The sequence below is a fragment of the Amaranthus tricolor genome, chromosome 4 (genome assembly GCF_026212465.1).
Source record: "Amaranthus tricolor cultivar Red isolate AtriRed21 chromosome 4, ASM2621246v1, whole genome shotgun sequence".
NCBI lineage: Eukaryota > Viridiplantae > Streptophyta > Magnoliopsida > Caryophyllales > Amaranthaceae > Amaranthus > Amaranthus tricolor.
In genome coordinates, this window is record NC_080050.1 from 15,479,850 (window position 1) to 15,505,338 (window position 25,489).

The following is a 25,489-nucleotide window of genomic DNA, read 5'->3' on the forward strand; positions in this document are numbered from 1 at the left end:
GCATCTCTCAGACAAAACAAAGAACCCATAGAAGTTTACTATACAAAACTCATCGTAAGAAAATCGGTCAAATTAAACTCCATTCCGACGAGACAACGTAGATAATCATCTGAGATGTGGAGGTTCTCGGCACACCAAAGATGCATGCTTTAAACTCATTGGCTATCCAGATTGGTGGGAGGATTTAAAGCAACAAAGGGCCGCCGCCGATGCACCGGCTTCCCAAGCCGGTGGTAAGGCACAATTTGTCACCATTGTCCCACCTCCGGCAGCAACACCACAACCAGAAGAAACGGGTCAAGGTACGTTATGTTGGGCATGTATCGGGAGTAATCCAACAAGGCTTGCCACCACCACTAACCCGGTCCCAACAAACTTTAAAAACACAAAACCAAACCAAACAGATCCAAAAATCGATTCTAGAACACAACAAAATAACCCAAAAATCAACTCTAAATTGCAAAACACAACATCAAAAGTATATTAATGCGGATACTAGTAACGATGTATGCAAAAATTCGAAAACAAACCCAATGAAACATGTTCAAGAGGGCAAAATCGAAGGTGACATGAGAAACCGCAACATGACAGTGACCAAACAAAGAGCAAGAAACGTCGGCCACCCCGAAATGGATGACCGCCACCAAGCCTCTGGTAAACCGGGCCGGCGGAATGGTCACCACAGCCGGTATACATACACGACACAATGAAAGGGAAGAGAATCCAAAGAGTGAGAAAATCAAGGTAGGGGAAGGGGGACACAAACTTTCCATAAATAATTTCTTATATAGAGAGGCACTCAAAAATCAAAATGACCTAGCCCAGCAACATCCCCAAACCGCGTGTCTGTATTTGGGTAACACGAAGATCTGTGCTCCAAGACCCAGTTTCCCAGTTCATCCATCTTCATATCCTAGTCCTAATTTTAGTCCAAATCCCGAATTTAAAACCCCTAACCCTAATAAAAATTTTCCAAAATCTTGGATTTTTGATTGTGAGGCAACTCATACTATGACATTTGATTCTCGAGATATTTTATCTCATGACCCCACTATCGTGTGGATGGTGAAGGCCTGATTACTATTTCCCCGTCTCTTCAATTAAAAACCCGTTTTTTGATCCCAAATTTATCATATTAATTATTATCCATTAGTTAACTTACCAAGGAACTAAATTGTACTGGTCTCATGACCGCTCATGGTTGTGTTGTACAGGATGCTTAGACCCAGAAGATCATTTGTCATGGTACTGAAAGCGGTGGATTTACTACTTGGATAACGCCGGCTTGGTTCTTAAGGGGAGTTAGCTCGCTCGTAGCCACATATAATGCTGTCCTTTACGTCAAGTTTGGTATCGGTAATTCCGAGAACAAAACTTGAGGGGGAGTGTGGGAAATAAGGCAATAAAAAATAATTTGATTCTAATTTGATTCTAATTTGATTTTATCCCAAGAGTATTGTTTCTTTAGATTTTAGAAAGTTAAAATAATTAAGTTATTTAGTTTTCTTTATGTTAGCTACTACTTTTGTATTAATAGGGGTGATTGCCTCTACTTTGAAAACAAGATTGAAAAACCAATGATTTAATCTTTAACTCTGAAACCAAAACTGTTTTTAATTTCTTCATAATTCACACATCATTCGATAGATATACAGAGGAATCAACTCCCCCATCGCACTTAGAATTCCCACATCACTTATTCACTTACACAAATCCTACTTCTTCAAGTTAATGTTGGGTCTCATTAGATGCTTAAAGCGGAATTTCAGGAAACAATTCCCTAACATCTATCTCAGGATCATAAACATAATCAGACATATGAATCATATAAAAGGATTAGTTTAAATTACCTTTGTAGCGTGAAATCCACGAAATTAACGCGATAAGATAATCTGGAGAGCCTCAAACGTTGCTCCTCTATTCGGTCTACCAGAATCAATTGAATACCAACGTTTGCTAGAACGGAAGAGTATTGTTTCTCTTGCTTTTACGGGTTTTTGTTTCTGTGTGTGTGTATGAATAATTGAGAGTGAGAGTTTAAATTAAAAATATCATTAATACTCACACCCCCATTATCCCCACTTCTCCACTACCAACATTATATCCTCATATAATACTAGTAACCTAGGTCAAAAGAAACCGATTCTTTTGTTAACCTAATTGGATCGCAAGCCCATACTCCTAATTGGCCTGAGTTATTTATCGTTCAATTGATTCTTTTGTAAGACCTTATAGGATTAATTATATTAGTCGTGGTTCAATTATTATTGACCCACCAATTATATTTATTCTCTAGCAAGTAAATACAATTACTAATAATAATTAACTTTATTATCTTCATAAATATCCTATATATTTATATTTAGTAATTGTCGAAAATGTCTACGGACACATTCCTTCAATCTCCCACTTGTCCGAAGACAATTGCACAATTATAAATTCCTTAAGCCACTTAATGTGAAATTTGACAACACAATGTTATTTCTCAAATTATGTTTCTTGATCTCTGAGTTCGAATTGTTCAACTAAGGATTAACCATTTAATCTTATTCCGCATGGCCATGCAATTTTTCAATTCTCGCTCATCAAGAGGCCTACACACCAATCATATCACATAGGAGGACTTATTCATTCTTGTATGACCATAACTCCCACTCAATTCTTAGCCCACCTGATCACTGCCTTTATAGCCTCCTATTACAGCACGACGTTTAACAGCGTCAAGGTTAAACTAATCATTTCGTAGTGATTAAGGCGTACTCATGTCTAAGGAATCCACTAAATATAAGGATTTGATTCTACCCTTTCGAATCAGATTAGGTCAAGTCTCAATGCATCAGGTATGCATCCATGTAATCGATTAAACATCTCTATGTTTCCATAGCCCATGGAACCGAGCTATCAATTAATTACATGCTAATCTTTAATAAACCACTTATGTCCAATTTAGTGATTTAGATTAGGGACATTATATAAATTGTGATTTGAGTTCACTTATAGGGTTCCATTATCGAAACGTTTCCGATAATCCTATTGAAAACACAAATTACATAGACATATTATTTAATACTAAACCAAGCAATTAAATAAAAAACAAACTATTTATATTATTGATAAACATTCCAAACATATGGTAAGCAAAATTCTTTATAATTGTAAACATGAAGTAAACAACCTAAAGACATTCTCCTATATGCTTAAGCCCCATGGACCTAGTATGACTCTCATGCTTCGGCTGAGGGAGTGGTTTAGTCAACGGATCTGCTATGTTATCCGTGGTATCAACTCTACTTATTATTACATCCTGTCTTCCAACAATTTCTCGAATAAGATGGAATTTTCTTTCAACATGTTTAGATTTTTGGTGAGATCTAGGTTCCTTGGATTGAGCAATAGCACCTTCGTTATCACAATACAACTTGATGCCATTCTCAATGCTAGGAACTACACCCAGTTCACTAATGAACTTTTTAATCCAAACAGCCTCTTTTGCTGCTTCAGCTGCTGCTATGTACTCAGCCTCTATTGTAGAATCTGCAACTGAACTCTGCTTGGAGCTCTTCCAGCTCACAGCTCCTCCATTCAGACAAAATATGAAACCAGATTGGGATCGTAAGTCATGTTTGTCAGTTTAGAAGCTTGCATCAGTGTATCCAGTGACAAACAACTCATTAGCTCCGCCATATACCAGAAATTTATCCTTTGTCCTTCTCAAGTACTTGAGGATATTTTTCGCTGCTATCCAGTGTGCATCTCCTGGATTGGACTGGAATCTGCTGCACATACTCAAAGCAAATGCAACATCTGGTCGAGTACATATCATCGCATACATGATTGATCCTATTGCAAAAGCATAAGGAACATTATTCATACGCTTGAACTCTTCTGAACTCGATGGGCACATAGTCTTGCAAAGTTTAATGCCATGTTGCATAGGAATAAACCCTCTTTTGGATTTTTCCATTTTGAACTTTGTGAGAATCTTATCTATGTAAGTCTCTTGATTTAGTCCAATAAGTCTCCTCGATCTATCCTTATAGATCTTTATTCCCAGTATGTACTCAGCCTCTCCCAGGTCTTTCATGGAGAAATGACTTTTAAGCCATTGCTTGACCGACTCAAGTATGTTTTTGTCATTCCCAATGAGGAGTATGTCATCTACATACAGGACCAGAAAAGTGATATTACTCCCACTTAACTTCTTGTATACACAAGATTCCTCTTCATTTTTGAAAAAACCAAACTCTTTGACTGCCTCATCAAATCTAAGGTTCCAATTCCTTGATGCTTGCTTCAATTAAGCTTGCATACTTTCCTTGGATTTTTCGGATCTTCAAAACCTTGTGGTTGTGTCATGTACACATCTTCTTTTAAGAACCCATTCAAAAAGGCAGTTTTGACGTCCATTTGCCATATTTCAAAGTCATGAAAGGCAGCTATCGCAAGGATTATCCTAATGGATTTTAGCATGGCTACTGGAGAAAAAGTTTCATCATAGTCTATACCATGAATTTGTTTGAAACCTTTTGCTACCAACCTTGCTTTTAAAACACTAATGTTTCCATCCTTGTCTGTTTTCAGTTTGAAAATCCATTTGCATCCAATGGGTTTTACCCCATCAGGCAGATCAACCAAGTCCCAAACTTGATTTTCAGACATGGAATCCATTTCAGATTTCATGGCTTCAAGCCATTTTTCGGAGTCAGGACTCTCCAAAGCATCTTTGTGACTAGTAGGCTCTTCTGATTCTAACATGGTCATTTCAGAGTTTTCTGTCAAAAGGAAATCAATATATCTTCTTGACGGAATTATTGTCCTACTAGACTTACGTAGGGGAACAACAAGAGAAGTTTATTCCTCATTAGGTAAAGTGACTTCGCGTGGATTTTCTCCACTTGGGGCGGTAGGAGGTAAGTGTGTTGAATGCATTTCCTCCTGGGCATTATCATGCTGGGGCGCCTCTGATGAGGTGTTAACCTTATCCATTTGTTGCTCATCTCGAACTTCTTCGAGATATACATTACTCCCACTTGTTTTTCTAGAAATAAATTCTTGTTCTAGAAAAACACCATTGCGAGCAACAAATACTATGTTTTCGCTTTGGTTGTAGAAGTAGTATCCCTTTGTCTTTTTTGGGTAACCCACAAAAAGACATTTGTCAGATTTAGGTGCTAGTTTATCAGATATTAAACGTTTTACATAAGCTTCGCAACCCCAAATCCTTAGAAAAGACAACTTTGGAACATTTCCCGTCCATATCTCATATGGTGTCTTTTCCACTGCTTTGGTAGGTGCTCTATTAAGTGTGAATGCAGCTGTATCCAATGCAAATCCCCAAAATGAAATAGGAAGATCAGCAAGACTCATCACTGATCGAACCATATCTAATAGAGTTCGATTCCTCCTCTCAGAGACGCCATTTAATTGTGGTGTTCCTGGTGGAGTCAATTGTGAGAGTATGCCTCGATTTTTCAAATGATCATCAAATTCGTGAGACAAGTATTCACCACCACGATCGGATCGTGATGCTTTTATTTTCTTCCCAAGTTGGTTCTCTACTTCATTTTGAAATTCCTTGAACTTTTCAACGGACTCCGACTTATGTCTCATGAGGTAAACATATCCATATCTGCTTACATCATTAGTAAAGGTTATAAAGTAGCTGTAACCACCCCGAGCCATGGTGCTCATAGGTCCACATACATCAGTATGTATGAGAGCTAAGAGGTCATTGGCCCTTTCACTTGTACCTGTGAAAGGTGACTTTGTCATTTTTCCCATCAAACAAAACTCGCAAACACCAAATGATTCAAAATCAAATGATTTTAGAATTCCATCTTTATGAAGTTTCTCTATGCGTTTTGAACTTATGTGGCCTAATCGACAATGCCATAGGTAAGTGGGGTTTGAATCATTTGTTTTACGTTTCTTGCTGTCTATGTTATAGATGTGAGTTTCTAAGTCTAGCACATACAACCCATTTAATAATTTAGCTGAAACATAGAACATATCATTTAAATATGCAGAACAACAATTATTCTTAATAGTAAATGAAAAACCTTCCGTGTCCAAAACCGGAATTGAAATAATGTTCTTGGTGATGGCAGGAACATAATAACAATTATTTAGTTCTAAAATTAAACCAGAGGGTAATGTTAAAATATAAACTCCTATAGCTAAAGCAGCAACTCTTGCTCCATTGCCGACTCGGAGATCCACCTCACCTTTGCTCAAGCTTCTACTTCTTATTAGACCCTGCACATTACTAGTAATGTGAGACCCACAAGCAGTATCAAATACCCAAGAAGCAGAAGTTGCCAAATTAATTTCAATAACATATATACCTGAAGATAAAGCACCAGACTTTTTTTCTTCCAGATAGACGGGGCAGTTCCTCTTCCAATGGCCAATCTTATGGCAGTGGTAGCACTCATGTAGTGCTGCTACTTTAGCTTTTGGAGTAGCCTTTGGTTTGGAGGAGTCATTAGTGGCAACTACCTTTCCTTTGCCATTCCATTTAGGAGCCCCTTTTTTCTTGAACTTTTTATTCTTTCTGACCATGAGCACATCTTTCAGTGCAGGTTCAGAAGGTAAGCTCCTTTCAGCCTGAACAAGCATACCATGCAATTCTGGCAAGGTTGCTTCCCCTCCTTGCATATAAAAATTTAATCTGAAAGCATCAAAAGTTTCTGGCAAGGATCTGATCACAATATCAGTGGCCAGCTCTTTGGGATAAGGAAAACCCAACTTTTCCATGACTTGAAAATGCCCTATTAAGGCGAACACATGGGGTCCGACGGGTTTTCCCTTGCCCAGTTTGCATTCCAAAAGTTTACAATTAGCTTCAAATCTCTCTAATCGAGCATTCTTTTCGAACATTGTTCTATGTTGCTGGATTATTGTGTAGGCATCAAGATTGTTAAAACGTTTTTGAAAATCATGTTCCATGCAAGCAAGCATCAGACATGTTATTTGCACAGAATTGGCCTCGAGATTTTGCCTAGCTCTTTTTTCTACAACTGTTGCAGTTTCTGGCAGGAGTTCAGGGAGTGGAGTGTCAAGAACACTTTCCCTTCCTTCAACTCTGACAACAATTCTCACAGCCATTTCCCATTCAAGGAAGTTGTTTGCATTCAATTTGTCTTTTTCCAAGACACAACGCAAGTTAAAAGCAGGAGTGTTGTTGTTAGTCGAACCAGACATGATTTCTGCAACAATGTAATTAAGCAAAATTAATAGTCTATCAATAAGCAGTAATTAAACAAGTTTAATAATTTATTCAAAATTTTAAAATCCCCTTTTGAATAAATAACAACTAAGATCCTCTCCCACTACAGTCAAACGGACTTTAGCCCTGCCTTTAACTATAGTAGTTAAGGTAAGTAAACATTTTCTTAATTATAACTAATTATAATTCTTAGTAGATAGATTGATAAAACTTGTTCAATCCTATCTCTTAGTTTCAAAATCCAAAACTTTGTTTATGATTTTGTTGAGTGAAACCAAACATGAACCTGTAAATTTTCCAAAAAAAATTTACCCCATATCCCAAGAATTATGAGCAATACCTCGCTTTGGCAGAATGTATTATTCATTATCAAAGGCTTATATGTGTTGTTTGGAAAAACAATAAAACTCAATATTATTTCTGGGGATTCAAGTTAATTAACATGGTTAATATTAAGTGAACACATAGCATATTTAACCAATACATTAACTTATGCAAGCAAAGACCAAAATAAAATAAACGCTCAAAGCAAATAAAAGTATGAATAAAAGATGATCTAGTATGGCCCCTAAAAAAAAATCCATGAAGCTTCCATGAATCTCCATTGATCACCTTCCTTGAAACTCCTTTCATTTGTGATTACATACTTTGAATAATAAAAAAAATTAACGATGCGCATATCGTATTTAATTATATTCATAACAAACGATTCGCAAATCGTATATAATTACATTCAAAACAAACGATTCGCAGATCGTATATACTATCCTAATTTTATATATAAATTTTGTTTTGGGCCATACTAGTCATAACATGTCAAAATAATATCAAATATTATAAACGGCAATAACAATGTAATATATCAAACTAAATGGTCATAACAATTAGCATATAAAATACCCTTTATGTTTAGTCAAACTTAACTAATTTAAGTGAGACTATTTAAGAGAAAATAAAAAAAAATTTATGTTTAGTCAAACTTAACTAATTTAAGTAAGACTATATAAAGGAAAAAAAAACAAGCACTATGTAAATCCAATTAAGACTCATTAAAAGGTATTTCACATATGAAATTATTTCAAAAAAAAGAAGATGGTCACCTTCATCCAGCACCATCTTGTACTGGAAGAAAGAAAACAGTGGCCATGAAGAAGGGAACCCAGCAGCCGCCAGCAGCCCGCCTCTCTCCGGCCACCATAGACAGCCCATGGCCTACGCATACTACTCGGTTTTTTCGGTATTTGTTTCTTTTTTTTTTGATGAATTCGAACAAATTCGAATTGATATACAATCTTTGTGCATGAATGGCTTCAAATTTCAGGAAAAACAAGTTTTTCGCATTTATATTTCAATCCAATTGAAATTGAATATTATGAATAACTTTCAGACAGTTAACATAATATATCTTATTTTCATGCAAAAAAAAAACGGTTGTATAACTTTCTAGAGAAATATAGATCATATGAATATTATGAATTAGGCTTAACTGATACCATTGTTGGGTCTCATTAGATGCTTAAAGCGGAATTTCAGGAAACACTTCCCTAACATCTATCTCAGGATCATAAACATAATCAGACATATGAATCATATAAAAGGATTAGTCTATATTACCTTTGTAGCGTGAAATCCACGAATTAACGCGATAAGATAATCTGGAGAGCCTCAAACGTTGCTCCTCTATTCGGTCTACCAGAATCAATTGAATACCAACGTTTGCTAGAACGGAAGAGTATTGTTTCTCTTGCTTTTACGGGTTTTTGTTTCTGTGTGTGTGTATGAATAATTGAGAGTGAGAGTTTAAATTAAAAATATCATTAATACTCACACCCCCATTATCCCCACTTCTCCACTACCAACATTATATCCTCATATAATACTAGTAACCTAGGTCAAAAGAAACCGATTCTTTTGTTAACCTAATTGGATCGCAAGCCCATACTTCTAATGGGCCTGAGTTATTTATCGTTCAATTGATTCTTTTGTAAGACCTTATAGGATTAATTATATTAGTCGTGGTCCAATTATTATTGACCCACCAATTATATTTATTCTCTAGCAAGTAAATACAATTACTAATAATAATTAACTTTATTATCTTCATAAATATCCTATATATTTATATTTAGTAATTATCGGAAATGTCTACGGACACATTCCTTCAGTTAATGTGCTAGAATATTTTGCACATTCAATCCCATAATACATTTAAAAGTATCAAATAAGATACATAAAAAATCTTAAAAGTCTTAATTAGTTACTCTAAATCACGAGACATTCAATTCATACTAAATTCATAAACTTAATATATCCAAACAAACTAAATATTAATAACGGATAAAAATATTCTAAGTGACAAAAATTAAAGTCCAAAAACAAAACTCTTAAATTTTTAAAAAAATAAGAGTACCAAATTTTTTTATTGTGAATGAAACTGGAGGAGATGAACTTAATTATGGCTTCATGTAGGGAAGAAATGTTGAAGTATCAGAGATTAGAGACAAAAATGTTAACAATTGAAAGGGAAAAAAAACCTTAAAACAATTGCGCCTAACTTCAATGAACATTTTCATATAATAGAAATGAAAATTCCAACCTATTAGAAACTTACTTGGGAGGTAGGAAGATAAAATGGCAGATTATCGAAGACAGATCTTGAAGAAAATTAAAATACAGATTCTTAGGGTTCAAGCCTGTTAGAGAACATGAAGAGGCAACAAGAAAATGAATCTGAAACCCTAATTTCTCAAATTCAGTATGTTATAACAAGAATCATGATCAAAATTGTCAGAAAACATTTGCAAAATTCAATCACGACGCTAACATTGCATAAACAAGACATCGAATAATTGAACTTACCATCAAAGGGGATGAAAAAGAACTGGAATTGAAATTGGAATTGGACCAAGGTTGTACCGTTCAATTGGACCAAACGAAAAAAATAAAGCAATAATTTAGCAATACTTCAAAATTACAAGGTAGAATTAGATAAGTTAGCTAGGAAGAAATTAATTCACCTAGGGTGTTTGTCGCAATGAAATATAACTTGTGACAATTTAAGATAAAAACGTCTTATATTTTATTTGTTATGTTAGGGATTTAGATAAAAGACTTTGGCTTCGATTTTGACTTTTAATCTCATTTCTTGTTCCCAATTTTTTAAACAAATAAAGCCTTTCACGTTTAAATTAAAGTCTCATTCCCTCCTTGAAATCCCATGTGGCAAACAACCCCTTGATGAAAAATTGACAAAGGGAAATTAGTGGAAAGGAAAATAGAAAATAGGGAAGTAAAGATCTAGAAATGGGGAAATAGGAAAGGTAGCATTCAACATTTATTAATTTATTTTATAATTGTATTTACCCACGCTTATTAGCTTGGCTGAATTGATCCCTTTTTTATGTTTTTACTTGATTCTTAGCCACGCTTATTAGTGTGGTTGAATTGGTCATTTCAATTGCTTTAATTAGGCTTTAGCCACGTTTATTTACTGTGGGTGATTTTATAGCTTTTTTTAAATTTTTAATTGAACTTTAGCCACACTTACTAATGTGGCTGAATTGATCACTTTTTTAATTTTTTTTTTGATTGTTCTTTAGCCACAATTTGGGATGCCAATGGCGCGGATCTGAACCGAGACCAGGTGGATACTGCAGATTCAGTACCGAATTCGAGTCCAAAACGGGTCTGACTTATTTTTTGCTTTTTTTGTTGTAACACCCCGATATTTTCCCGATATATTAAATGATTTGCTAGTAATATTATTATTTTTATTATTACTATTCTTTTTAGAAAAAAAAATATATTTCTTTTTATTATTTATTTTGTTAGTAGGTTAAATCATGAGACTTCAACTTTTAAGGCAATTAAAATCATTTTAAGTCCAAATCTTTTCCTAATCTATCTTTAATTTCAAAAAAAAAAAAAAATAATAATGGAATGTGTATGGGTTGGCCGGCCATGGGGTGAATATTGGGAAGATTGTAACTTCCATTTTGGCTATTGAATGGTTAAGGAAATTATGATCAATAAAATCTCATAATTCCTTAATCAATTCCTTTCCTTATTCCTTTCCTTACTCCTTTGTCATTTCAAATTCATTTGCAAGTAAAGAAAACACTCTCAAACTCCCTCATTTCTCACGCCTAAACCCTCCTTGATTCATCAATTTGGTTCATAAAATTTTGGTGTTGTTCTTGAGCAATTGTAAGTAAATCTTAATTTAGTTTTATTTTTAAGTTTTAATTTAAATTTCTATGTTTGTATGTGTGTTATTTTATAGTTTATGATTTTGTTCATGAATTAAAATTTATGTGTGGAAGTATGATGTTTTTCCATTTAAATTAATGTATGGTTTTAGGGTTTTAGGGTTTTAGATATGTTTACATGTGTATGAAGAATTGTTTGATGAATGATTGAAAAAAATATATATATATATATATGTATATACATAAAAAAAAAATGGTTGCTTATATAAAAAAAATATATGTGGTGATGGAAATTTATTTTTTTTATTTTTATTGATAAATAGTGGAGATTTATAATGTTGGTAGAGAAATATACATGTATATGTGTGGTGTGTTTGTGTGTGTAAATTGGTGTAAAAAGATTTATTTTTGAGAAAAATATAAATAAATAATTAAAATTTATTTTTGGATGTGATCATGAAAATTATGTAAATTTTATTGTTTAGATTTAATAGGGAATAAAGCATTGAAACTTATATATTTGTGATAAAAAAATGAGATCCCGTAGGTTTTGAAGATGATGGAAAAATTGTGTTTTTGGAGCATTTTTGGCTTTAAAATTAAGTTAAAAATACTTATACTATGTTATAAATTATGAAAATTGGTACTCGGGGGTTTTGACGCCTTCCGGACGCATCGGTGAAGTCGGATTTTCAGTTTGACAGTCTTAAGATGAGTTTCTGGACAGATTGTATAGGCTGTCCAGTTTTGTGTTTATACCATGTTATAGTATGTGATGGATGTTCATGTTGTGTGTAGCATTCTAGGTATGGATGTGATTGTATATGTGTGTTGTGTATGATTTGAGGAAAATGTGTATGTGTGCTTATTTCCCGAATACGATTGAACCTTGTAGGAAGTCGATTCGTGACCGGGAATTGATTAAGACGCTTGCGAGTTGGTTATCTTGCTTAAGGTATGTACACGCAGCGTGGTTCGCATTAGTCCGATGTATCATGTATTAATGATACCCGAAAGTAAGGCATGGGTATATAGAACGAATAATGTTATCGTTCGAATCAATAATTTTATACATTGTTATGATAAGAAGAGGTAGTATGTCCTCACTAACTTAAAAGTGGACGTAGTATGACGTCAATCTTTATATATTGTTTTGATAAATGGAGGTAGTATGACCTCACTAACTTAAAAAGTGGACGTAGTATGACGTCAATTGGTGGAAAAGAATTACTCGCCGTATATGAGGGCATTATGAGCCACCGCGGGGGTATGCATACTTAACCATAGACACCGAAGTAAGGCGAGTGTCTATGGTAGAGGCTTGCTTAGGGGTTAGCTCCCCCTAATGTATTGTCTCACTTATGGAGTTTGGAGTGTACCGGCAGTATGGCTGGATAATACAGCAGTATGGCTGACTAACTTTTACATGAAAATAAATATTCTTAATAAGCATGATCGAAGCGTACGGTTCTGTGATTTGTTAGCTAATTAATTAAAACTTTCTCTTGTGTTATTATTTATTGGTATGCGACGTTCGCTGACGTGTGCTTTTGGTCTTAACGACCCTGCGATGATGTTGTTTCCTATCTGGGCAATGACTAGCAGTAAGTTAAGTTGCAGGTCTGGGGAGTGAGGATTGTTCCTTGAAGAAATAAATTATTAGGGTAGAAAAGTCTTAATGAGATCTTCAAAATTTAGTTTAAAGAACATTTGGTTTTTATGAGGCGACTTTCGTTCTCAAGTTGTAATAAGTAGATTTAACTTTTCGTTCTTATCCGCTGCTAAGAATTTCTTATTATCTAGTAGATCTTAATAACGCTAATAGAACTCGATCCGCACGTTTTCCTTAACTTTAAAACCGTTTTTAAATGTTTTCTAACATCCCGGTTTGACTCGGATTATAGTTGACTCGTTTTAAAAGGTCATTTTCTCTTTTCGTACGACCCGAGTTATTCCGAGATGTTACAACTGGTATCAGAGCGGGAGTTTTATTTAGTGTTATTTATCTATATCGATAGACTAACGTTAAAAAAAAAAAATTTATTAAAATTAATTAACGAGAGTAAAAGGGGTAGACATTAAGGGGATATGATGTGTTGTGCTTTGTATCTTTAAGCATGATGTCATGGATAACTTGATGAGTGTATGATAGCATTTCTGTGTCTATATCTCTGATGTTTTGAATTATCTATCTTTGTCTGATCTTAGAAATTGATTGTCTTGTTTTCTTTCTTTGTGAGTCAGGAAGTTCGATTATTTCTTTCTTTCATGGATAAAGGAAAAAGACCGGCCGATGAGGGAATTAATACCCGAGATGAACCCTGGAGAGCTTTAGATAATGCCCCAGCTTGGGCAGAAATAGAGGCTCTGGGAATTTGGGATAGAAAAGAGGGAGAAAGTGATTTGGATTACACCCGACGAATGGAAATGATCTACAAAAAGTCCAAACAGGTGTATGAAAGAATAATGGAAGAGGAAACGAATGCATTGAAAGGGATGATTGACGAGTTTCACCTAGAGCTTAACAGGAGGGTAAGAGCAGTGCAAACTGAGGGTCGGGACGGAGTTGACGTTCCAGAGTCTAGTGGGGCAAGGAGAGATAATAATGAGGAGGATGTTCACATAGTAGACCCAGACTCAATGCCATTTATAATCTTCGATGGGTTGGATTTCGAGAGGGATCCAGAGGAGGATCCAGAAGAGGACCCGGAGGAGGAGGACCTCGAAGAGGACCCAGAAGAGGAATATAAGGAGGAGTTCGAAGAAAATTCTGATGAGGAGCAGGGAGAATTCATGGAGGAGGATCCTTTAGGAGTGGTAGAAGATCCTGATGAGGATAACTTAGGGGATGGATATAATGCTGATGAGGAGGGGGAACTAGCTTATAGAGATGGAATGATGAGTGATGATGATAGTGGGCATATTATTTTAGGGGGTTGGCCGGTGAGGCGAGAGGATCTTATGAGCGAGGAAGAGAGTGAAATCATGATGTGGGTGGAGGAACCACCTGAGCCAATAATTGTAGAGCTTTCTGATTCAGTAGCGCGACTTACTATGAGTGATTCCTTATCTGTGGGGACCCCTTTTGATTCCGATAGCGCGTCTAGCGATGACTCTGATGATGCTGATTTTGACCCTGATCAATACATGGAGGATCGGGACCGCATGGATGCGTCACCTTTATTTGCCTGATTGTTTTTACTTTATTTGATTTTGCATGTGTTTGAGTTCGTATGTCTAGTTCCTTAGTAGAATAATTGCGAACAATTTTGTTGGTTAAGTGATTTGGTTGTTTATCTCGGACTTTTGTAGTTTTGAACAATGACTATGTGGGAATTTATACCCAAGTATTCTTTCTAGATTGGAAGTATATGGTATATTTGTTTTAAATTTGAATTTTGTTTTTTTTTTTTTTTTTTTTTTAAAAAAAAAAAAATATAAACATTAGTAAGTAGGATCGATTCAGTGTTGTATTTATGGAAAAAAAAAAGAATAAATCTGATTATAGACTCATTGTTCAACCTTTTTACCTTTAGGGCTACTACCTTGTATATTTTAGAGCAATAACAGAATGAGTTTTTTTTTTCCTTAAACCTCAAACGCTATAGAAACATATTTACATACCTTGTTTAACCTAATACAGTATACCTGCCATCATGCCACCCTTTTTGAAAAGGTCCGTGCCAAGAGGAAACTCTGATCGCGTGCTTCGAAACCTAGTTAAGGCCCTAGCTGGCGCAAGGAATCCGAGACCGAAATCCTTGGAGGAAAAGGCTTCGTCAATTAGTAAGAGAATAGCCCAGAGTAAACCCTCGACTTATAGTGGAAAAGGTGAACCTTCTATGTTGGAAAACTGGCTGAGAGAATTTGACAAGCTTTTTAGTGTGGTGAGATGTCCTGCTGAGCTCATGGTTGACCAAGCCGCGTTTTTCCTAGTGGAAGACGCTGACTATTGGTGGACACATAGTAAGATGAGGTTAATATTAGAAAACGACGGTGACTTAAGCTGGGAAGGATTTAAGGGGGCGTTAAGGGACCAATTTTATCCGCCAGGAAGGACAAAACAAATGAGTTTGCTAGGTTCGAAATGGGGAACCTAACGGTAGATGAATATTATCAGAAATTTATGGAATACTTGAAGTTTTGCCCTAACGATGTCCCAACTGAGGGAAAGAAAATACAGCGTTTTGAGTTAGGTCTATCGTATGAGATCCAAAAACACATTGAGACAGATAGATATGATACGTTAGACCAGCTATATAAGAGAGCTGCGCAGATTGGGAATGTTATCAGGAAGGAAAAAGAGAAGTTGGGCCATAGCGGAGAAAAGAGAAAAGAACTCGTGTTTCAGAATGATACGAATGCGAGTAATCAAGTCCAAAATCAATTTAAGAAGCACAAGCCGTTTGGAGGCTTTCAGGAGAAAGGTTTCCATTCTGGTCAAAACAGCAAGAATGGGGGAAATTCGAGAATAGAGGCTAGAATGCAGAAGCCTTTGTATGATCGTAATGGGAAGGAAAGAATCTTCAACTGTAGGAGATGCCAAAAGAACCACCCAGGAAGGGACTGCCGGGGTGCGTTAGTGGACTGTTCTTACTGTGGTAAGCCGGGCCATAGATTGTACGAGTGTTATACTCGCATAGGACAACAAGAGTTGCAAGGGGGAAATCATAGAGGTTTCCAACAGCAAAGACTCACTAACGGACGAAGTAGTAATGAAGCTGGTAGGGGGAATCACAATGGTGGAAGTTTTGGCCGAAACTTGGGAGGTGCCTCAAACCCAAGGTTTTCGGGGAATAACTCCGGTCTTCAGCAACGACCGGGAAATGCTAGAAACGAGAATTTCTTTTCAAGCCAACGTAGTAATCAAGGAGGTGTTACTACTTCTACCCAGAACGACGGCAGGCTTTCAGCAGTTAACTCGAGGGAGGCAGCGCAGGCGTCGGATGTGGTCATAGGTACGTTCTGTATTAATACAAAATCCGTTAAAGTACTGTTTGATTCTGGTGCATCGTACTCGTTTGTTTCAAAGTCTAGAGTTAAAGATTTAGAATTGGAGAACCCCGAGAAAACATCTTTTTCAGTCTCTACTCCTTCTGGGGAGACTTTTCAATGTAATACGTTGTTCCGTGAAGTGCCGGTTAAGATAGGGAAAGTGAAATTTCCAAGTAATTTATTTTCTCTAGAAATGGATGATTTAAATGTAATACTTGGGATGGATTGGCTAAGTAGATACAAAGCGATAATAGATTGTGAAGAACAGTCAGTGACCTTAAGTGGACCTAGGGGGGAGAAGGTTAAGTATAGGAGTCTTCCTAAGGGACCGAGGATAAAGATCGTATCATCATTAAAAGTCAAGAAGTTAATTAAGCAAGGGCAACCGTGGTTTCTGTGTAGTATAAGTAAAGTAGGGGAGCGGGAGTTGCAGCTTGGGAACATTCCAGTGGTCTGTGATTTTAGAGATGTTTTTCCAGAAGAACTTCCTGGTATGCCGCCAAGAAGGGACGTGGACTTCTCGATTGATTTAATCCCTGGGACAGGGCCAATTTCAAAAGCTCCTTACCGAATGGCCCCAAAGGAGATGGAAGAATTGAAAGTCCAATTAGAAGAGTTGTTAGAGAAGGGTTATATAAGACCTAGTGTGTCGCCTTGGGGAGCCCCAGTGTTGTTTGTAAGGAAAAAGGACGGAACGATGCGTCTCTGTATTGATTACAGAGAACTTAATAAGGTCACTGTTAAGAATAAGTACCCGTTACCACGGATCGATGATCTTTTTGATCAGTTGCAAGGGGCAGGAGTCTTTTCCAAGATTGATCTGCGGTCAGGGTACCATCAGTTACGTATCAAGGAGGAGGATATTAGTAAATCAGCTTTTAGAACCAGATACGGACACTTCGAGTTTACAGTGATGCCTTTTGGGTTGACCAATGCACCCGCAGCATTTATGGGGTTGATGAATCGGGTTTTTAACGCGTACCTCGATAAGTGTGTGGTGGTGTTCATTGATGATATTTTGGTATATTCCAAGAGCCAAGAAGAACATCAAGAACATTTAAGGATAGTCTTGCAGATTCTGCGAGAGAATCAGTTGTATGCTAAGTTTTCGAAGTGTGAATTTTGGTTAGAGCAAGTGGCTTTTCTGGGTCACATTGTTTCTAAGGAAGGAATTTCCGTTGATCCAGCAAAAGTAGCAGCTGTTCGGGATTGGTCTACACCTCGGAATGTTACAGATATCCGGAGTTTCTTGGGATTAGCAGGATACTATCGTCGTTTTGTGAAGGACTTTTCTCGCATTGCTCGTCCACTGACAGCCTTGATGAAGAAAGAAAAGAAGTTCGAATGGACTGAGGAGTGTGAGAAGGCATTTCAGTTGTTGAAGGAGAAGTTAACTACAGCCCCTGTGTTGACCTTACCTGATCCATCCTTGGAATACTCTGTCTACAGTGACGCTTCTAAACATGGATTAGGTTGTGTTTTAATGCAAGATAGAAAGGTGGTGGCGTATGCTTCACGTCAACTAAGGACTCATGAGGTGAATTATCCAACTCATGACTTGGAGTTAGCTGCTGTGGTTTTCGCATTGAAAATCTGGCGACATTACCTTTATGGTGTCAAATGCAAGGTCTTTACGGATCATAAAAGTTTGCAATTTTTGTTCACTCAATCCGAGTTGAATTTGCGCCAACGACGTTGGTTAGAACTTATCAGTGATTATGATTTAGAGATTTCATATCACGAAGGCCGTGCGAATGTAGTCGCTGATGCTTTGAGTAGGAAATCGAGGCATTCCGTCTCAGCGTTAATAACCTCTGAGGAGTTGTGTAAGGAGTTTAGGAGAATGAACTTGGAGATAATCCAAGAAGGGGAATTGGAAGCCAGGTTGAGTGCTTTGTCTATTCAACCTACCTTTTTCGAAGAGATTATGGCTAAGCAACTGGAAGACCCAAAGTTCATTAAACTTCGGGAGCAGATCAGTGAAGGGAAAGCTGAAGGTTTTACAATTCATGAGGACGGTAGTCTTCGTTTTAAGGGACGGTGGTGTGTGCCGGATGGGTGTGACTCCTTGAAGGAAAAATTATTGAACGAAGCTCATTATTCTAGATACTCGGTTCATCCTGGTGGGGATAAGATGTATCAAGATTTAAAAAGCATGTTTTGGTGGTCTGGTATGAAAAAGAATATTGCTGATTTTGTTTCCAAGTGTTTAACGTGTCAAAAGGTTAAGAGTGAACATCGAAGACCAGCTGGGTTACTGCAACCTCTAGAAGTCCCGGTCTGGAAGTGGGATGACATATCTATGGATTTCGTGTTAGGGTTGCCACGAACTAAGGCTGGTAATGATACTCTTTGGGTTATCGTGGATAGGCTTACTAAGTCTGCAAGGTTTATTCCGATGAACTGTAAGTGGGATATGGAACAACTTGCTCGTGCCTATATTCGATACGTTGTTCGATATCACGGAATACCTCGTACTATTGTCTCCGATCGTGATACTCGATACTTGTCACACTTTTGGAAATCATTACAGCAGGCTTTGGGAACCACTCTTCTTCATAGTACGTCTTTTCACCCTATGACGGATGGTCAGACTGAACGTGTCAATCAGATACTAGAAGACATGTTGAGAGCAATAGCCATGGAATGGCAAGGTTCATGGGATGAACATTTGGATTTAGTAGAATTCTCTTATAATAACAGTTATCAGGCAACGATTCAAATGGCTCTGTTTGAAGCACTGTATGGTCGTAAGTGCCGTAGTCCTGTATGTTGGGATGATTTTACTGAATCCGTCACCTTAGGACCTGATATGCTTGTGCAAATGACAGAGAAAGTAAAGTTGATTCGCGATAAAATGAAGGCAGCCCAGGATAGACAAAAATCGTACGCCGATCTCCGACGTCGGCCTGATGAGTACGAAGTGGGCGACAAAGTTTTACTCCGTGTGTCTCCGATGAGAGGTGTGGTTCGTTTTGGTGCTCGTGGGAAGTTGAGCCCGCGTTTCATTGGCCCCTATGATATTGTGGAGCGGATTGGGAAGTTAGCTTACCGGTTAGCGTTACCTAATGCGATGGGTAAAGTTCATGACGTTTTTCATATCTCCCAGTTAAAACGTTATGTTGCGGCTTCTTCGCATGTCTTAGACCCGGAACCGTTAGAACTTGATGAAAGCCTCACCTATGAAGAGCAACCTGTCCAGATTTTAGATAGAAAGGTTCGCAGTACTCGGCGAAAGGATGTTGCAATGGTTAAGGTTTTATGGTCCAATCATCGGTCACAAGAGGCAACTTGGAAACAGAAGCGTCAATGCGAGAGAAGTATCCGCATCTTTTTCCTCAGGTTAGTAAGTTACGGGGACGTAACTTTTTAAGGGGGTAGGAAGCGGTAGGATTTTTGCGCGCTTTGAGTTACTTTGATCTATATCTTTTGTTGTGTGCTTGTTTTATGTGTGATTGTGTGTGTTTTGTGTTTGATGGGTGCGTGTTTTGTGTTTGTACGTTGAGGTTTTGGGGTCAAAACCTTTTTAAGGGGGGTAGTCTGTAACACCCCGATATTTTCCCGATATATTAAATGATTTGCTAGTAATATTATTATTTTTATTATTACTATTCTTTTTAGAAAAAAAAATATATTTCTTTTTATTATTTATTTTGTTAGTAGGTTAAATCATGAGACTTCAACTTTTAAGGCAATTAAAATCATTTTAAGTCCAAATCTTTTCCTAATCTATCTTTAATTTCAAAAAAAAAAAAAAATAATAATGGAATGTGTATGGGTTGGCCGGCCATGGGGTGAATATTGGGAAGATTGTAACTTCCATTTTGGCTATTGAATGGTTAAGGAAATTATGATCAATAAAATCTCATAATTCCTTAATCAATTCCTTTCCTTATTCCTTTCCTTACTCCTTTGTCATTTCAAATTCATTTGCAAGTAAAGAAAACACTCTCAAACTCCCTCATTTCTCACGCCTAAACCCTCCTTGATTCATCAATTTGGTTCATAAAATTTTGGTGTTGTTCTTGAGCAATTGTAAGTAAATCTTAATTTAGTTTTATTTTTAAGTTTTAATTTAAATTTCTATGTTTGTATGTGTGTTATTTTATAGTTTATGATTTTGTTCATGAATTAAAATTTATGTGTGGAAGTATGATGTTTTTCCATTTAAATTAATGTATGGTTTTAGGGTTTTAGGGTTTTAGATATGTTTACATGTGTATGAAGAATTGTTTGATGAATGATTGAAAAAAATATATATATATATATATGTATATACATAAAAAAAAAATGGTTGCTTATATAAAAAAAATATATGTGGTGATGGAAATTTATTTTTTTTATTTTTATTGATAAATAGTGGAGATTTATAATGTTGGTAGAGAAATATACATGTATATGTGTGGTGTGTTTGTGTGTGTAAATTGGTGTAAAAAGATTTATTTTTGAGAAAAATATAAATAAATAATTAAAATTTATTTTTGGATGTGATCATGAAAATTATGTAAATTTTATTGTTTAGATTTAATAGGGAATAAAGCATTGAAACTTATATATTTGTGATAAAAAAATGAGATCCCGTAGGTTTTGAAGATGATGGAAAAATTGTGTTTTTGGAGCATTTTTGGCTTTAAAATTAAGTTAAAAATACTTATACTATGTTATAAATTATGAAAATTGGTACTCGGGGGTTTTGACGCCTTCCGGACGCATCGGTGAAGTCGGATTTTCAGTTTGACAGTCTTAAGATGAGTTTCTGGACAGATTGTATAGGCTGTCCAGTTTTGTGTTTATACCATGTTATAGTATGTGATGGATGTTCATGTTGTGTGTAGCATTCTAGGTATGGATGTGATTGTATATGTGTGTTGTGTATGATTTGAGGAAAATGTGTATGTGTGCTTATTTCCCGAATACGATTGAACCTTGTAGGAAGTCGATTCGTGACCGGGAATTGATTAAGACGCTTGCGAGTTGGTTATCTTGCTTAAGGTATGTACACGCAGCGTGGTTCGCATTAGTCCGATGTATCATGTATTAATGATACCCGAAAGTAAGGCATGGGTATATAGAACGAATAATGTTATCGTTCGAATCAATAATTTTATACATTGTTATGATAAGAAGAGGTAGTATGTCCTCACTAACTTAAAAGTGGACGTAGTATGACGTCAATCTTTATATATTGTTTTGATAAATGGAGGTAGTATGACCTCACTAACTTAAAAAGTGGACGTAGTATGACGTCAATTGGTGGAAAAGAATTACTCGCCGTATATGAGGGCATTATGAGCCACCGCGGGGGTATGCATACTTAACCATAGACACCGAAGTAAGGCGAGTGTCTATGGTAGAGGCTTGCTTAGGGGTTAGCTCCCCCTAATGTATTGTCTCACTTATGGAGTTTGGAGTGTACCGGCAGTATGGCTGGATAATACAGCAGTATGGCTGACTAACTTTTACATGAAAATAAATATTCTTAATAAGCATGATCGAAGCGTACGGTTCTGTGATTTGTTAGCTAATTAATTAAAACTTTCTCTTGTGTTATTATTTATTGGTATGCGACGTTCGCTGACGTGTGCTTTTGGTCTTAACGACCCTGCGATGATGTTGTTTCCTATCTGGGCAATGACTAGCAGTAAGTTAAGTTGCAGGTCTGGGGAGTGAGGATTGTTCCTTGAAGAAATAAATTATTAGGGTAGAAAAGTCTTAATGAGATCTTCAAAATTTAGTTTAAAGAACATTTGGTTTTTATGAGGCGACTTTCGTTCTCAAGTTGTAATAAGTAGATTTAACTTTTCGTTCTTATCCGCTGCTAAGAATTTCTTATTATCTAGTAGATCTTAATAACGCTAATAGAACTCGATCCGCACGTTTTCCTTAACTTTAAAACCGTTTTTAAATGTTTTCTAACATCCCGGTTTGACTCGGATTATAGTTGACTCGTTTTAAAAGGTCATTTTCTCTTTTCGTACGACCCGAGTTATTCCGAGATGTTACATTTGTAATTTTTGATTGTGTTAAGATTGTCATAAAGCTATATTTATTGACTAATGATAATAATATATATAATTTCACAATCGATCACCCAAAATAACATTATACAACTTAAAGTGTCTTGAAAACAGCCAACGAACACATTAAGTTGTTTCTTATATAAATAAACATAGCCCAAATCAAAATATAAGGGAGTAAGTAAGGGACGAGTTTAGTATTTTAGTGGAAGGGAGTTGTAAAATAAGTTGGCTTTTTAAATAACCCAAATTCCAATTTAAGCCTAATATATTTAATATATTTAAAATAAAAAACGGGTCCTCCAAATCCACGGATTTGGGTCTGGGTCCGGGCATTTTTTTGGGATTTGGATCTGGACCCATGGAATTTAAATGGATCTGGATCTAACAGGTCCAATTTTGTAGGACCGAGATTCGTGAAAAATGATACAAATCCAAGAATCCGAGTCGGGTTCAATACCCATTACCATCACTAGCCACGCTTATTAGTGTGGCTAACTTGATCACTTTACATATCTTTTAATTATGTTTTAGGCACGCTTATAAGTGAGACTATTATTCCCACGCGTAAAGGTAATAAGTGTGACTATTTGCAAAATAGTCGGCCACACATTATTAAGCACAGCTAAATAAGTGTACGTACATGCCATATTTTTTGTAGTGTTTCTTATGTTATAGTTAGGTTTAAAGTAAAATAAGTTATAAGTTTTACAAAGTCAAATTAAATTTATGTAGGGTTAGATAACCCAAACCAAAATAATTTTTAAAGATTATTTATTATTCAATCGATTAGTTAATTAATTTGATAGGTTTAGGAAAATAAAGTTAAAATATTATTTTGTTGCTATTATGTTTGAACAAACCTTTCAAGATTGAAGTTAGGGATGGTCATGGTTACAGAACTCTGTTGGACCTGCCCTAAATCTGCCCCTTAAAGATTTTGGGTCTGATTTTTTTAGACTCGTCGGATCCGGGTCGGATCTAGATTTAAAAAAATAATTTACGAGTCCGGGTCCGGATCTAGACCCTTGGATTCGAAAAGGGACCCAGACCCGAATCCTTGACCCGCCCCTTTGACTCGAGCCTGGACCCAGATACTTATTAAATGGTCATACATATTTTTAAGGTGAAATAGTCAATTCATTATTCTATATTTCCATTAGTGTCGTTTGCCCTATATCATTTCATTTATGTAATTTATTATTTATCTAGGTTTTCCGTGAGATGATATGCCTTTGGCCCAATAAATTTGTATTTGATATTTATCTAGGTTGGCTGTGATTATGTCTTGCTTTGAGGTGGTCTAAGACATAAATAATATGCCAAATCATAATCTGGTAAAATTTTTGTGTGGTAATTAAGATGAAGTGAGTAGTGTAAAAGATTATCATCAAATAGATTGCAATCTTGATGGCAATGAGATAACCACATTGGTTATTATAGGAGTAAAATGTTTATGATTGCTAGATGAATTTCATGGACTCGAACTAGATAGAATCCAAGCGTATATAGATGACGCTATGAATGTTAAATTAGTATTAAATATTTGTAAAATACGCTAATAAAATCCCTTACAAGAATACGAAAAATAAAATACTTACAAAGGACTCAAATTTGACAAGTCAAAGAGACTTAGACCCGTTAATGACACATAAGGACCCTAAACCCATTAGATCCGGTGGGTCTGGGTTTGGTTATGAAAATTTTGGACCCTTAGGGTCCGAATCCGAGTCTGGATCCATAAAAATTAAATGGATCCGGATCCGGGTCTGGCTAAACCCGCTCCGAACCTGCCCCATGACCATCCCTAATTGGAGTTGGTCAAGAAAAGCCTAAAGATTTTCTATCTAAAAGATACATTTTAGTTAAAGGCTTTGAAGCCCAAGTCATTAAGCAACAAAGCCTAGAATTTAAAGTAGATAAAACGCTAAATTATTCCAACGGCTATATGAGGCATACACTATATATAGAGGCCTTCATCAGAGCTGACTTTTACTTTAAAAATTAACTAATTGTGAATTCGATGGATCTAATAGGAGAAGGCTTGTTTGCTCAAGGCCATTCATGTTGTAGACCTCCCTTATTTTGTGGCATCAATTTTTGTCACTGAAAAACATTGATGAACATGTTCGTAATCGACCAAGATTTGGAGTTATTGGACATCATCATCAAAGGGCCAAAAGTTCCAATGAAAAAGAATTCCGAAGGCAATAACATTTCAAAGTCTAAATCAGAATATAACGAAAGTGATTTGAAAGTCGTGTCCACAAACTATAAAGCCATAAATCAACTTTGTTGTGCTCTACATGGAACACAATTTAATAAAGTCTCATCTTATACAAGTGCCAATGAAATATGAGACCAACTAGTCATGACATATGAAAGAACCATTCAACTCAAGGAGAAAAAGAACAATGTTCTTATGCATTAATATAAAATGTTCATAATGAAAAAGGTTAAGGCCATTAATAAAATATTTACTCGTCTTACTTTAATTACGAACAAGTTAAATTCTCTTAGAAGATTTTTTTCAAAGGTAGAGAAGATGAAAAAAGTATTGAGATGTCTTTCTCAATAAAAATATGGACCTAAAGTTACAACTATAGAAGAAGCCAAAGATTTAAGAGTGTTATCACTTGATGATCTTCTTGGAAAATGCACCACTCATGAGCTTACACTCCATGATAATTGGAAAAAATGATGTCATACCATCTATGAAGAGTCTTACGCTTAAGACAAATAAACATGAAGAAACCTCAAGTAAAACAAAGAAAGTAATTATAAGGAAGATCCTTTTGCTCTAATTACAAGAGGATTGGAGCACATTATGGTAATAAAGAAAAGATTCAGAAAATTCAAATCAAGGAACAATTTAAATGTAAGTCCTCTGATAATTATTAATCTAACAAACTTGCTTGTCTTGAATGTGGATCAACAGATCACCTTGTAAAGATTGTCCAAATAAGCAAATTGATTATTATAAGAAGGGCAAAACTAAGCAAGCAATGGTTGCTAATGGAGTGACTCTGAGGAGTCAAGTG

General features: G+C 36.0%; 1 protein-coding gene across 8 annotated transcripts; it reads right to left on the reverse strand.

The window, feature by feature from the left end:
* Positions 1-5,849: 5,849 nt before the first annotated feature.
* LOC130811482 (uncharacterized) lies at positions 5,850-10,265 on the reverse strand. 8 transcript variants are annotated; one of them, XM_057677800.1, is made up of 5 exons: positions 10,088-10,265; positions 9,840-9,921; positions 8,329-8,994; positions 6,345-7,208; positions 5,850-6,255 (listed from the first exon to the last, which is right to left on the reverse strand). In XM_057677800.1, exons 3-5 carry the CDS (start codon positions 8,435-8,437, stop codon positions 6,239-6,241), a joined length of 990 nt encoding a protein of 329 aa, XP_057533783.1. In that variant the 5' UTR covers positions 8,438-8,994; positions 9,840-9,921; positions 10,088-10,265; the 3' UTR covers positions 5,850-6,238. The 8 variants fall into 8 exon arrangements, with proteins under 8 accessions (XP_057533783.1, XP_057533785.1, XP_057533787.1 ...); XM_057677802.1 differs by lacking the exon at positions 9,840-9,921; XM_057677804.1 differs by lacking the exon at positions 8,329-8,994 and having other exon boundaries at positions 10,088-10,251.
* Positions 10,266-25,489: the final 15,224 nt, after the last annotated feature.

Excerpts from the sequence above, each read along its gene's own strand:
- LOC130811482 (XM_057677802.1), bottom strand. The coding sequence starts at position 8,437 with ATGGGCTGTCTATGGTGGCCGGAGAGAGGCGGGCTGCTGGCGGCTGCT. Across the intron at positions 7,209-8,328 it reads CAAGATGGTGCTGGATGAAG|AAATCATGTCTGGTTCGACT; the intron begins GTGACCATCTTC and ends ACATTGTTGCAG.